Below are 14,251 nucleotides of genomic sequence, written 5' to 3'. Positions count from 1 at the left end.
AACATCTACCATCCTCACACATGTGAAAGCAAAGTTTGTCTGTAAATCTGCACAGCAGATCATGTTCAGTCTATAAAACCTATACAATACATGCCTGGAGTCTGACTGGAAGATAGCGGTAGATCATTATACCAGTTCCGCACTAATTTTTGATTTTATAATAAGGGCAATGGGAAGACACAGAAATATTTTAAGCAAAAAAAAAAAAAAAAAAAAAAAGACAAGGATCAGATCTTGGTATTACAGGAAGATAATTTTTGATAGCAATATGGAGGATGGATGAGAAGAGGGACAGGTCTGGAGGCAAAAAGGACTTAGGTGTTGAAGTAATTCAAGTGAGAAATGATGGCCATCCGAACTAAAGCCATGACAGAAGATGCTGGAGAAGGGGGGGGGGGAAGTTTAAGCAATACTGACGTGGGACCCTGGTTAATAACAAGTAGAGGAAAAAAAAGGATTAAAACTTAACTTAGGGTCATACTGGCAAAACAAAGTGAGAAAAACCTTCGAAGTTTATTTAAACTCATAATAGAAAACAAATGAACTACTTTCCTAGTACTACCTTCAGGTTGTTGAGATATTAACCAAAGACCACAAAAACTGTCCCTCAGGTTCTCTAAGTAAGTCAGTGTCCAAAGGTATTTTGGCTAAAACAAAGCCCTTTTTCAATTACCACAGCTGGCATCCTAGTATGTTACTACTGAAAGGGAAAGACAGGAAATGAATCAATAAACCCCAGGCATATGCTCAGCCTAGAAAGACGAAGCATATCAAGGAGCAGAAATCTGCAAACAAAGGCCCTGGGTAATTTAATTACCAGGCCGGAATCTGCTGACTGCCGGTTTAATTGTTTGAACAGTACCCAAATTGTCTGATGAGGTGACCACCCTAAGATCTTTGTGCCACTTACTGCACATGACCACACGGATGAATCTAAGAAATAGTTCTAAAGAATGTAGGAATAGTGAATAACTTTCATTAGTCACACCTACGATTCCAGAGAAAAAAACGTAGTCAAAAGCCTTATCATATTCATAAATAACCCAAGGACTCTTAAGCAAATTCATTTGCCGTTCCACATTTCATGCTGCCAGACAGAAAATATTATCCTTCAGAGATGAGCACCAACTGCCATATGAGTCCTGAAGAACAAAAGTTATTCAGGTTAAATGCATATGCTCTTATTTACCATTATACTCTGAAAAGATTACGTTAAGGGAGGTGCAGGAGTTAGAAGAAAACGTAATTGTATGGTAATAACTACCAGTAAGCACTCAAAAACTGCTCAGTGTACTAGAGGAAGCCAATTTTCTCCTTTGATTCAGTTAGTATTTCCTCATTCATGTTTATCTCCTGAAGAGTAAACCAACAGAAAACTCCTTTCAAAAACTGAACAAAGAAGTACCTCAGCCTACTTAACCTGGCAGTGTTCTCTTGTTGGCTTCACTCAGTAAATAAAGTCTGTAAAGCCAAAGCAGACTATTATACTATTCATTCAACAGGTATTTGTGAAATGCTTTGTATTGTGCTCAAGTCCTCAACAGAAGCCTACAATCTATTAAGAGATAAAAGATACACATGCAGACTTTAAGTAACAGCTAAAGGCAGGGTGTAGATAAAAATCAGTTGTGCAGGAAAGAGAACTACAGTGTTCTCTTAATAGGAAATCTATGTGGATAGAATTAATTGAGATAAACTTGAAGAGATGGAACTTCAGTTAGACCTTTTAAACAGGCAGGGTTTCAATCAGTAGAGAGCAAAGGGCTTTCTAGGGCTCCCAATCAACATGAGCACAGATTTTGAATCAGAGATTTACATGTTCTATTTTGGGAATCAATATGGAGATTAGCTTAGCTATGGGTTTTGTGGGAGATAATTAGATTTGGTCATTAGATCTGGTAAGCAGTTCACTGGCCAGTTTCCAAAAGTACAGAAGATAGGAGCCCAAATGCTTCCTACTTACATTATAGATAAGAAGAGAATACAGGACCAAAGCCACATATTAAATCAAGAGAACAGTTATATTCACCGTAGTTAGCAAAACTGTTAAATGCTTTCCCTGCTTCTATTCTTTACTGTTAATATATTAAATTAATGATATCCATCAAGATTCAATTAAACTAAATGACATGCTTAAGGAGAAGAGGGGCGGGGCAGAAGAAACAAATGTGCAAAATCAGCAGACGGAAACTTGTTAAGTTTAAAAAACTCCAGAAGGCATATCATCAGTTAGTACATGAAGTCAGAATATGGCTTCAAGTCTTGGTTATGCCACTTACTTGCTTACTTGCTCTGTGACCCTGGGCAAATTGTTTAACCTCTTTGTCCCTTAGTTTCTTCAATTGAAAACCCATCTCATAAGATTTCTGAGAGGATGAAACGATAAAGTTTATGTACAGGACTTGGCACAACGCCTGACACATGGTTAAGAGTTCAAGAAATGATAATCTTTTTATTGCTATTATTTTTAAGAGTAGGGTGTATAGAGTGCAATGATCCTTGATAACCTTGTTAAGGATCCTGGACTTTATCCCAAAAGCAAGGGAAGTCCCTGAAAAATTTTAATAGGATATTTTTATTGTAACAAGATGACTTACTAAGTACCTCTCATTAGAAATGCCAAAGAAAAATTTTATTCTAGAATTTACTAAGAAAAGTTTTGCTTTCTTCAGGGAAGAGGTACCTTTCTTACTCTTAGATAAAATTCTGTAACACCTGCAACTTCTATTCACCTTGACGGTCAGAAACCTTGGAGCCAAATGTGAAGTTCTTAGGCCCTTATATCCTACATATTTGTGTTCCTTTTTCCTCCTGACAACTGTTTTCTGCTTTTATCTATTTTTTCTGATCCAACTCTTTCTTATTTATGTTCTAGAATTTGGGGGTATTATTCTCCTCTGAAACTACTTCAACTCTTTGTAGAATGAGGTATAATTAGCCAAACAAAAATAAAGCACAACTATCAAAGCCTCATAATGCATGAATCACGCACTGTAGATGCATTCCCAGCATGCCACCATAATTGCTCTTTTGGCGTAAGCCTAGTCAGATAGAGCAAGAAAACCAGATGGCACAGGAAACCTCTCTCCATGCAAGAAGAAGAAGAGGAAAGTGCAAAGACCTAAGGCCTTCCCAGAATTAGCAGGGCATGGTTAAGGCAACTGTGCCAAGAGTAGAAGAGAATTTGAAAGTGGCAAGCTGCTGAGAGTTATGCACTGGCTGGTGGCTAGAGTTTTTATTTTTTATGTATATAAATGTTTTTCCCTTAAAGTACTTCAACCTCTTCAGTCTCTCTACTGTTCTATTATTTCAGCTGATAAGACCTTTTCGTTGCTTCACTTATTTCTCTCCTGAACCTGGATCTCACAATTAGCCTTTTCAACAACAACCTCTCTGACCACAGCAACTCCTACATGCAGTTGATCTTCCACTATTCTAATCCTCATCCTGGGCCATTCACTCCTATTGTCTACTTTTTCTCCTTGGATTGAAAAACACTGCTGACTGTGAGTCTACTATAAACTCCCTCACTGCTAATTATTGATCCTTTTATTCATCCCTTGACAATCACTATAAACCTTTCTCTCACTATATTATCTAATGTACTGCTCTTTCTCTGATGCCTCATCAGCTACACTACAGAATGAAATATCTCTATCCGATATCAACAAACTCATCTTCCATTTTATCACAAAAAGCCTCTGTAAGCCAAATCCTTGGCATGATCTCTAATTATCATTATAACTGCACCAATGCACACCTTTTCAGAGAAGGAGGAATTCCTCTCTTCTAAACTAAACATTCGCTCTGTGCCCTTAATCCCACTGTCTCTTGTCTATTCTGGGACCTTATTTCACCATCTCTTTTCCTGCCTACATTCTTTTCTTTTCTAGCTGCTTCAAACACCAAGAACACAAAGAAAACCATTACATAACACTGAATCCTATGTAGGCTCTATTACCCCTCAATCCTTTCCTTTTCTTTCCACCTTGAAAACTTCGAAAGGTAGTTTTATATTATCTTTCTCCCTTTACCACCACGTATGTTTAACCTCTTGAAATCTGGTTGTAGCTTCCAGTTTACTGAAAAGTACTTTCTTTGAAAGTGACTGGTGATCTCTTAATGACCAAATACCCCCAACTTCACTCCATGCTCCTTTGGTTAATCAAGAAACTGTCCATATTTCTCAAGACACTCTTCTACTTCACCAATTCCTTTTTTCCACCTGCTTCTAATAAAAGGCATAACCAACTCATTTCTTTTTTCCAATGCCCACTCGCAACCAACTCACTTCTTAGCCTTTTTCATTCTGAAATCTCTATTAATTACAGCTTAATTCAGCACTTCTTTTTTTTTTTTTTTGAGATGGAGTTTCGCTCTTGTTACCCAGGCTGGAGTGCAACGGCGCGATCTCGGCTCACCGCAACCTCCGCCTCCTGGGTTCAGGAAATTCTCCTGCCTCAGCCTCCTGAGTAGCTGGGACTACAGGTACGCGCCACCATGCCCAGCTAATTTTTTTGTATTTTTAGTAGAGATGGGGTTTCGCCATGTTGACCAGGATGGTCTCGATCTCTTGACCTCGTGATCCACCCGCCTCAGCCTCCCAAAGTGCTGGGATTACAGGCTTGAGCCACCGCGCCCGGCCTCTTTTTTTTTTTTTTTATGACATGGAGTTTCGCTGTTGTTACCCAGACTGGAGTGCAATGGCACGATCCCGGCTCACCGCAACCTCCGCCTCCTGGGTTCAAGTAATTCTCCTGCCTCAGCCTCCCGAGTAGCTGGGATTACAGGCATGCACTACCATGTCCAGCTAATTTTTGTATTTTTAGTAGAGATGGGGTTTCACCTTGTTGATCAGGATGGTTTCAAGCTCTTGACCTCGTGATCCGCCCGCCTCGGCCTCCCAAAATGCTGGGATTATAGGCATGAGCCCCTGCGCCCGGCCATCATTCAACACTTTTACTCAGGTAATCCTCAAATCTATACTTCTATTACTAAAATCTCCTTTGAGAGAGACAAGGATTTATTGAAGTATAATAAGATACAAAATCTTAGATAGTTAACTATATGAGATCTGGTAATTGCATATTCTGTATGACCACCATTCAAAACAAAAATAAAACATTTCCATTTCCATCACCCAAGGTAGTTCTCTCTTGTCCCTTTCCAGTCAATTCTCCCCTTTCCCTGGAGGCAACAGCTTTCCACCTTCTATTACCATCCGTTAGTGATGCCTGTTACAGAACTTCATGTAAATGGAATCATATGTAGTCAGTACTCTTCTGTGTCCAGCTTCTTTTACATAGCACAATGTCTGTAAGATTTATGCATGTTGTTGCATGTATAAATAGTTCATTTCCTTTTTACTGTTGAATCATCTTCCATTGTATTACTATACTATGACTTTCCCACTGATGGACATTTGGGTTGATCCTACTTTGGGTAATTGTGAAAAAAGGCTGCTTTGAACATTCTTTTCAAAATTTTTTTATGGACACTTGTTTTCATTTTTCTTGGGTAAATACCTGGAATCGAATTGTGTGGTGGGGCATATGCATGTTTAAATTTGTAAGATACTGCCAAACAGTTCTCCCAAGTGTTTGTACCATTTTACATTCCTACCAGCAATGTATGAGAGTTCTAGTTGCTTCACAGCCTAACATTTATTATTGTCAGTTTTTCCAATTTTAATCAGTCTAGTTGATGTAAAATGATGTCTCCCTGTGGTTTTTAATTTGTATTTCTCTGATGATTAAAAATGTTGAGTAATTTTTCATGCGCTTATTGGCCATTTGTATATCTTTTGTCTGGCCATTTGTATATCTTTTGTCTTTTGTCTGGTTCCAGTCTTCCATTCATTGCTAAACTGGGTTGTCTTTTTACTGTTGAATTTAAATCTCTTTTGAACTTCATTTGCTTCCATATTTTCAACTGTCAATTTTCCATAACAAACTAACTGTCTTGATATTATCTCCAAACCATATTTAAAATCTAATCTGTCATGTTTCACTCTGAAAACAGACTTAGGCATTACTGTCAACCACACCACAATATACTTCAATCATGTTTGCTTTAAATCCTAATTCTTGGTGTTTGCTTCTTGACACTCAGCAGGAATTTTTGACAGGTGCTAAAGTATAATCACTAACAGTACAGTTTCTGGGATTGCCTAGTTCAAATCCAGACTCTGTTGTTTATTTGCTGTGTGACTTTGGACAAATTACTGAATCTTTCAGTATCTACCTTATATATTTTTTGTAAGGTTTTAAAAAATAAATCAAGTACTTTAGACAGTACCCAACAAAAAGAGAGTGCTCAATAAATAATAGTAGTTGTTATTTTTAGAATTAGAAATGCCTCTTGCTTAAAGTCTTTTCTCATGATTCTGACAACATTTTAACCCAAGCATTCATCCTCTCACATCTAAACAATTAAAGTAGTCTCCTAAATGGCTTTTCTCCTCCTCGAATTCAGCTGTCACATCACTGATGGATTTATCTTCCTAAAAAACTCCCTTATACACATCATCACTTCCTGGCTCACAGATGGCCACTCTAACAAAAAGATCCTAACCCTTTCTCCTACTCCTAATACTTAAGGTTTCCCACAGCTGGTCTTTATATGACTCTCTAAAATATGCCTCTTACATATAGGGATGGGGAAGAATCCAAAAGAGATTGTGCCTAAAATAGAGGCCTGGTGCAGTGGCTTACATCTGTAATCTCAGCATTTTGGGAGGCTGAGGTACGAGGATTGCTTGAGCCCAGGAATTGCAGACCAGCCTGGACAATATGGCAAGACCCCATCTCTACAAAAAAATTTTAAAAATTGGCCTGGTGTAGTGGCACACACTTGTAGTCCCAGCTACTTAGGAGGCTGGGGCAGGAGGATTGCTTGAGCCCAGGAGGTTAAGGGTGCAGTGAGCTGTGACTGTGCCACAGCACTCCAGAATGGGTGACAGAGTGAGATCCTGTCTCAAAAAAGAAAGAAACATATCAAAGTGGTTGCCTCTAAAGAGGAGAAAATGGGGGAGGAGGGGCAGGAGAACGGGGACTGATAGCATCTGTAACAAACTCTGCACAATTATTTAACTCCTTAAACTAATATTAGTAAATGTTTAACTTTTGCAAAAATAAAAACTTGGAAGAGGCTAGGGGTGGTGGCTCATGCCTGTAATCCCAGCACTTTGGGAGGCAGAGGTGGGTGTATCATGAGGTCAGGAGTTCAAGACCAGCCTGGCCAAGATGGTGAAACCCCGTCTCTACTAAAAATACAAAAAAATTAGCCGGGCATGGTGGCATGCACCTGTAATCCCAGCCACTCAGGAGGCTGAGGCAGAGAATTGCTTAAATCCGGGAGACAGAGGTTGCAGTGAGCCAAGATCTCGCCACTGCACTCCATACTGGGCGACAGAGCAAGACTCTGTCTCAAAAAACAAAAAACAAAAAACAAAAACTTGGAAGATAGATACAGCCCAAAAGACACAAGCAGAAAGGAAGGATGGTTGGTTTATACTGAAGCATGTACTATACTCTGCAATTTGGTTGTCCATACCTAAGGATAATATTAAATAAATAGACCTATGCAAGGAACAGTTGGACACATCCTTTCACTTAGTGCAGCTACCCTATTTGCAAACTGAGGAGTTTAGATTTTATCCAATAAGCAATAGGAAGGTGAGTGAAGGTTACTGAACACAGTTATAATATAATATCATTATAATATATAACAATATATAACTTTATAATATAATAAAAATAAGATTTTAGTAAGATTAAACAGGAATTACATAAAATGTACTTGACTAGAGAAGAAAGATGGGATGGTAAAACATGAAGGATATGCTAATTGAGACATGAAGTGATGAAAGCCTAGAGAGGGGTGATGACTGGGGAAACAGAAGGCTTTAATTTCAAGTCATTTTGCAAGAACAGAGAGAGTATGATTTGCTGGCCAACTAAATACAAAACTAACAATTAAAAAAAAAAAATTGGGAACATAACACCCTCCTGGCACAGAGTAAGCACTAAAGGAATACTTGCAAAGTTAAATAAAGAGTGACTCTGAAGTTATAAACCCGAAAGACAAATCTTAATATATAGTTCAAAATACAAAGTTCATTACTGTTTATCTAGGTTTTTTAATTTTTTTCCATCTACGTCTCCAATTGGTTTAAAACAGTTTGGGCTCAATTCACTTAAAATCTTACACAGTAGTCCCCCCTTATGTGTAGGGGCTATGTTCTAATACCCTCAGTGGAAGCCTGAAACTACAGATAGTACCAAACCTTATATATACTATGTTTTCTCCTGTATAAACAAACCTATGATAAAGTTAATTTGTAAATTAGGCACAGTAAGAGGTTAACAATAACAATACTAAAATAGAACAATTATAACAATATACTATAATAAAAGGTATATAAATGTGGTATCTCTCTCACAAAATATTTTAATATTTTCAGGCCACAGGTGACCTCAGATAAGTGAAAATCTTCTCTTGACTCACTGCCTCTACCAACTATCTCCTCATTTCTTTTTTCCCTTTTTGCAGCAGAACTCCTCGAAAGGGTTGTCTATTTTGCTCTCTCCATTTTTCTTCTCTCATTTGCTCTGTAAGCCCCCTTCAATCTAGCTTTTACCCTAGTTACTCCACCAAAACTGCTCTAACCAAACTGCAGAATTCAAAGGCCAACTGTCATTCTTCATCATTCTTGATCTATCAGCATCACCTGTCACAGATGTTCACTCTAACCTTCTAAGAATACTTTGTTCACTTGGTTTCTAGGACACCACATTCTCTTGCTTTTCTTTCTCCTCTGTCTATTCTGCTACTTTCTCCTCTTTTCCAAATCTTATAGTGTTTAAATGCCTCAGGGATCAGACCCTGGCCTCTTCCATAATTATACTTACTACTTAGAAGTCTCCATCTGTCAAGAAGTCCTACTGATTATAAGTCAAAATATACTCTGAGTTTGACCACTTAGGACTACCTGTATTGCTACTACTCTGGTCTGGGCTGTCATCATCCCTCACTGGAACTACTCCAACAGCTTCCTACCTGGTCTCCCTATCTCCACCCTTTCCCATTCTCAGCAGAGTAGCCAGAGTGATGCTTTTAAAATGTTACATTAGATGCAGTCACTTCTCTGCTGAAACCTGATTGAAAATGGTTCCCTAATTTAATTCAAAGAGCCAAAATTCTTCTAATGGCCTATGCAAACCCCCAAATCTGCCCCACTTCCGCCTCCCATTTACTCTCTGACCTCTTCCACTGTTCTTCCTCCTTGCTCTTCTCTCTTGCTTGTTCCTCTTGAGCCACACTGGCCTTCCCTGTTACCCCTTGGACACACCAAGCACACTGCTGCCGCAGGGATTTGCATTTATTCTTCCCTCTCCCTGGATAATCCCCATTCTTCCTTATCGACGTGACTGTGCTTTCAAGTCTGTGCTCAAATGCCAGTGAGGCCTTCTCTGACTGCTCTATTTAATGTTGCAATCAACTCCCATGCCTCCCAATCCACCAGCCTTGCTTTATTATTTACAAGCACTCATCACTATCTAATCTACTACATAATTCAGCTATTTTGTTTCTCTCTCCCAAACTAGAATGTAAAAGAGTAGAGATTTTTGCCTATTTTCTTCATTGCAGTTTTCTTACTCCACAGCAGTGTGTGACAAGCAGTTGGTTTTCAATAAAGATTTCTTGAAAGACTGAATGAATGAGTAAGTGAATGTAAGAAACAGGAAAGAAAAGGAAAGAAAAATAACAAAAGAATAAAGGCGAAAAAGGGAAGAAAAGAAAAGAAACTGCTCAAAGTAATGTAACAATTAATATGGTACAGCCGTCATTGTAAATCAGATTTGCTTAGCGTCAAGGCCCATAACAGTCTATTATAGCATCAGTCAAGATGCTGCTAGCTGAAACAAATATTTTAAGAATTAAAATAAGCTCATTAAGCAGTAGCATAAAAAAAATAAGCAAAAGAGGGAAGCAGACATCTTTTCTGAAATACAATAAGTTCAGTCAGAACTATTTATTTAGAATCCAACTACAAATAGTGCATTTTTCAAAACTATAAACATGTATATAGTTCTCTTTAAAATACTTTAACAAAAAATTTGAAAGGACAGAATAATTCTGCTTTTGGCAAAGATGAATTTAACCTTTTGCCTGAAACAACCTTCCTATCCCCAACAACAACAACAACATGAAATACATGAGAGAGTGGTTTATAAGACACTGGACATCAGGCAAAGGAGAGTGATTCCTGAGAGACAAGTGACAAATGAGGTGAGACAGATGAATGTTCCAACTAATGCCTTGAGAGAATCTCTACTCCCCAGCACACGGAGGGGAAACCCAGGTGTGGCCCTGCAACATCTTTCAGTTGAATAGGTAATGCCGAGAGTCCCCAAGAAGAGTGAGCTACACACAGAGAGAACTCCAAAGGTCTGCAGAGGGATCTGTCCCCTGAGCACTCAAGAGAGTGCTGACAGGCTCAGGTGTGAAGGAAAACCATGAGAGGGCCCAGAAAGAACCATCTGAGAGGCTGAGAGAGAACACTGCCCAGTGCTTACACAGAGCCAGGAATGGTGCCTGTTCCTTCTGGTCAGGCCAAAAACTCAGAATTCATAGGTCATTGAGTAGAGTACTCAGAAGTGGGAAGTAACTAGACCCAGACTGAGAACTGTTTCAGTCATGAAGGCAAGGCCCAAATGGATCAAACTGTTTCCAAGTAACTTAACTGCATCCCAGAACAAAGCTAAAGAAAACCTAAAGTAACCCAAAAAATATGTGGTGCTCAAGGTAAAACTGGCAATGTCTAGCATCCAGTCAAAGACTATCAGGCATGTACATAAATAGGAAAATGTGACCAAAACTGAGGAGAAACATCAACCAATCAAAACCAATCCCAGAACTGACAGAGAAGCTGGAAATCAGCAGACATGGATATTAAAAATTATCATAACTGGATTCCAGATGTTCAAAAGGCTAAGTAAAGACATAGAAGGCATAAAAAAAATCCTAGTCACGTTTATAGAAAGGAGTACTACAGTGTTTGAGATGACCAATACGCTAGATGGGATTAATAGCAGAAGAAAAGATTCATGAATTTAAAGACATAGAGCCACTACTCAACATGAGACAAAGAGAGGAAAAGGAATTTTTTAAAAATGGAAAAGAGCGTCAGTGAGCTGTGGGGCAATTTCAAGCAGTTTAATATAAGTTGGACTAGAATATCTGAAGGAAAAGAGAGAGGGGTAGAAGAAGAGAGAGGAAAAAATTAGTTAGAAAATAATGGCTGAAAAATATCCCAATTTGATGAAAACAGTATAGTCACAGATTCAAGAAGCTCAATGAACACGAAACGTAAGAATCATGAAGAAAACCACACAAAGGCACATGATAATCAAACTGTTGAAACCAGTAGTAAACAGAAAACCTTAAAAGCAGCCAGAGAAAAAAGGCACACAGGAATAAAGAAAAAAATGACAGTAGATTTTTGTCAGAAACAGTGCAAATTTGAAGATAGTGAAGCAACATCTTTAAAGTACTGAAAGAAAAAAAGTCCATCTAGAATTCTATATCTAGTACAAATACCTTTCAAAAACAAAGACAACATAAAGACTACTTTACACATATAAAAGCTGAAATATTTCATCACCAGCAGATCTGTGCTATAAGAAACACTAAAGAAAATCCTTCAGACAAAAGGAAAATGACATTAGATAAAAATATGTATATACATAGGAATGCAGAAATAGTAGCTACATTGATTAAATAGATTTAACTTTCAAAAAAAAGGAAATCTCTTTAAAAGATAATTGTTGAAAGAAAAAGGTAGCTACACTGATAAATAGATGACTTTCAAAAAATATGGAAATCTCTTTAAAAGGTAATTGTTTAAAGAAAAATAACACTGTATTGTGCTTTATAAAATAGGTATAAGTAAAATATGACAACAAGAACATAAAGGCCAGGAGGGGCAAAAGAGAAGTACACTCATGTAAGGTTCTTTTTTTTTTTTTTTTTTTTTTAAATTGAGATGAAGTCTCATTCTGTTACCCAGGCTGTAGTGCAGTGGCATGATCTCAGCTCACTGCAACCTCTGCCTCCAAGTTCAAGTGATTCTCCTGCCTCAACATCCCTGGTAGCTGGGATTACAGGCATGCACCACCATGCCTGGCTAATTTTTGTATTTTTAGTAGAGATGGGTTTCACCATGTTGGCCAGGCTGGTCTTGAACTCCTGACCTCAGGTGATCCACCCACCTTGGCCTCCCAAAGTGCTGGGATTACAGGTATGAGCCACTGCGCCTAGCCAAGGTTCTGTGCTATGTGAAGTGGTAATACCTGAAGGTAGACTGTGTACACTTGTATATGAATGTTCACAGTAACTTATGTATGACAGCCAAAAACCTAAACCAACCCAAATGTCTATCAACATATAAATGAATGAATAAGCAAATTGGGATATATTCATATAATACTTGCAATAAAAAGAAATTATATGTTGATATACACAATAAAATGGATGAATCCCAAAATAATCATAATAAAGGAAAGAAGCTAAACCAAAAAAAAAGAATATATCCTATATGATTACATTTGAATATATCTTATATAATTACATTTATATAAACCTCCAAAAGATACAAACTGATCCACAGTGACAAAAAACAGATCAGCGGTTGTGTGGGCGTCAGATGGGACAAGAGACTTACAAAGAGGGCACAAAGAAACTTCTGGAAGTGATGGATATTTTTATTGTGGTGATGGTTTCACAAATGTGTGTCGAAACTTATTAAATTGTACACATTAAATACGTGCAGTTTATTACACATGAATTATTCTTCAATAAAGCTGCTTAAAAAATACTTTTGGATTTAAGTTAAGAACAAAAAGATTTAGATAACTACAGTGCTCTGATTCCACACAATAAAAATAAACAGATGCTTTAGGTGAAAGCTAGAATAGCATATTTAAATTTTTTTTAAAGTTAAAATGAATCATAAACACTAATCAAATACTTTCTCATTAGAGATAAAAGAATCAAGTCCCAGAGTGGTTTGGTGACTTGCCTGAAGTCTTAAAGCTATAGTGAATACTTCACTAAACTAAGATCCACAATAACAGAGATTGTGCTACTTAGGTCACCAGAGTATCCCCAATACCTAGTAAAATGCCTGGGACACAGAAGCAGCTTAATAAACATTTACTGACTAATCTTTCCTATGGAAAGTAAGGTAAAAAAGGATGATAAAAAGAAAGAAAATAGGCCGGGCGAGGTGGCTCAAGCCTGTAATCCCAGGACTTTGGGAGGCCGAGGCGGGTGGATCACAAGGTCAAGAGATCGAGACCATCCTGGTCTACATGGTGAAACCCCGTCTCTACTTAAAATACAAAACATTAGCTGGGCATGGTGGCACACGCCTGTAATCCCAGCTACCCAGGAGGCTGAGGCAGGAGAATTGCCTGAACCCAGGAGGCGGAGGTTGTGGTGAGCTGAGATCGTGCCATTGCACTCCAGCCTGGATAACAAGAGCAAAACTCCATCTCAAAAAAAAAAAAAAAAAAAAAAAAAAGAAAGTTCCTCAATATGTTTGATTCTCCAATCTCTAAGAGACAACAGAATTAAGTAGTACCTTTAATATAATAAATACAAGAAAATAAGTTATATTTCCTATTTTACCTTACTGAAAACTTTATTCTAACACTTAAAATTTTTTCTTATATTACCAACACTTAAATAAGCAGAAAATTAATAGAAAATATCCTATTCATGCAGATTAGTGTATTTTTCAAATTAATAGAAAATTTAAAGGAAAAAGCTTACCAAATATTTCTCCATTTTTGGCATATTCTGTCACAAGGTACAACATACTTTTGGTCTCCATTACCTATTGATAAATAATTCCATATTAGTCTGACAGAAAATGTACTGTAATTTTCCACAACATTCTATGGAGTTACCTAATTGAAACTACTAATAAAAGAATCACAGTTATGAACAATTCAGAAGATGGCTAAGTTTATAAGCCTGACAATATCCGTATGATTAATATGTTTGTGAAAAAATTGAGATCTTTGCTCTTGTAAGTGTGGTTCATGGACCAGCAGTAGTAGCACTACTCAACTACCTGTAAGAAATTCAGAATTACAGGCCCCATCCCAGACATACTGAAATGGAATTTACATTTTAGCAAAATTGCCCAGTGATTTTTTATGCACATGAAAGTTTGAGAAGT

General features: G+C 37.6%; 1 protein-coding gene across 1 annotated transcript in view; it reads right to left on the bottom strand.

The window, feature by feature from the left end:
* The window catches only part of SIK2 (salt inducible kinase 2), a 120,829-nt gene that overhangs the window by 88,758 nt on the left and 17,820 nt on the right, over positions 1-14,251 (bottom strand). The window contains exon 3 of the mRNA XM_010334583.3: positions 13,840-13,903. Coding sequence (XP_010332885.1) covers positions 13,840-13,903 — 64 coding nt within the window. The remainder of the gene's footprint in view (positions 1-13,839; positions 13,904-14,251) is intronic.

Source organism: Saimiri boliviensis, chromosome 6 (assembly GCF_048565385.1).
Source record: "Saimiri boliviensis isolate mSaiBol1 chromosome 6, mSaiBol1.pri, whole genome shotgun sequence".
NCBI classification, from domain to species: Eukaryota; Metazoa; Chordata; class Mammalia; order Primates; family Cebidae; genus Saimiri; species Saimiri boliviensis.
This window is presented reverse-complemented; position numbering and strand designations above follow the sequence as displayed.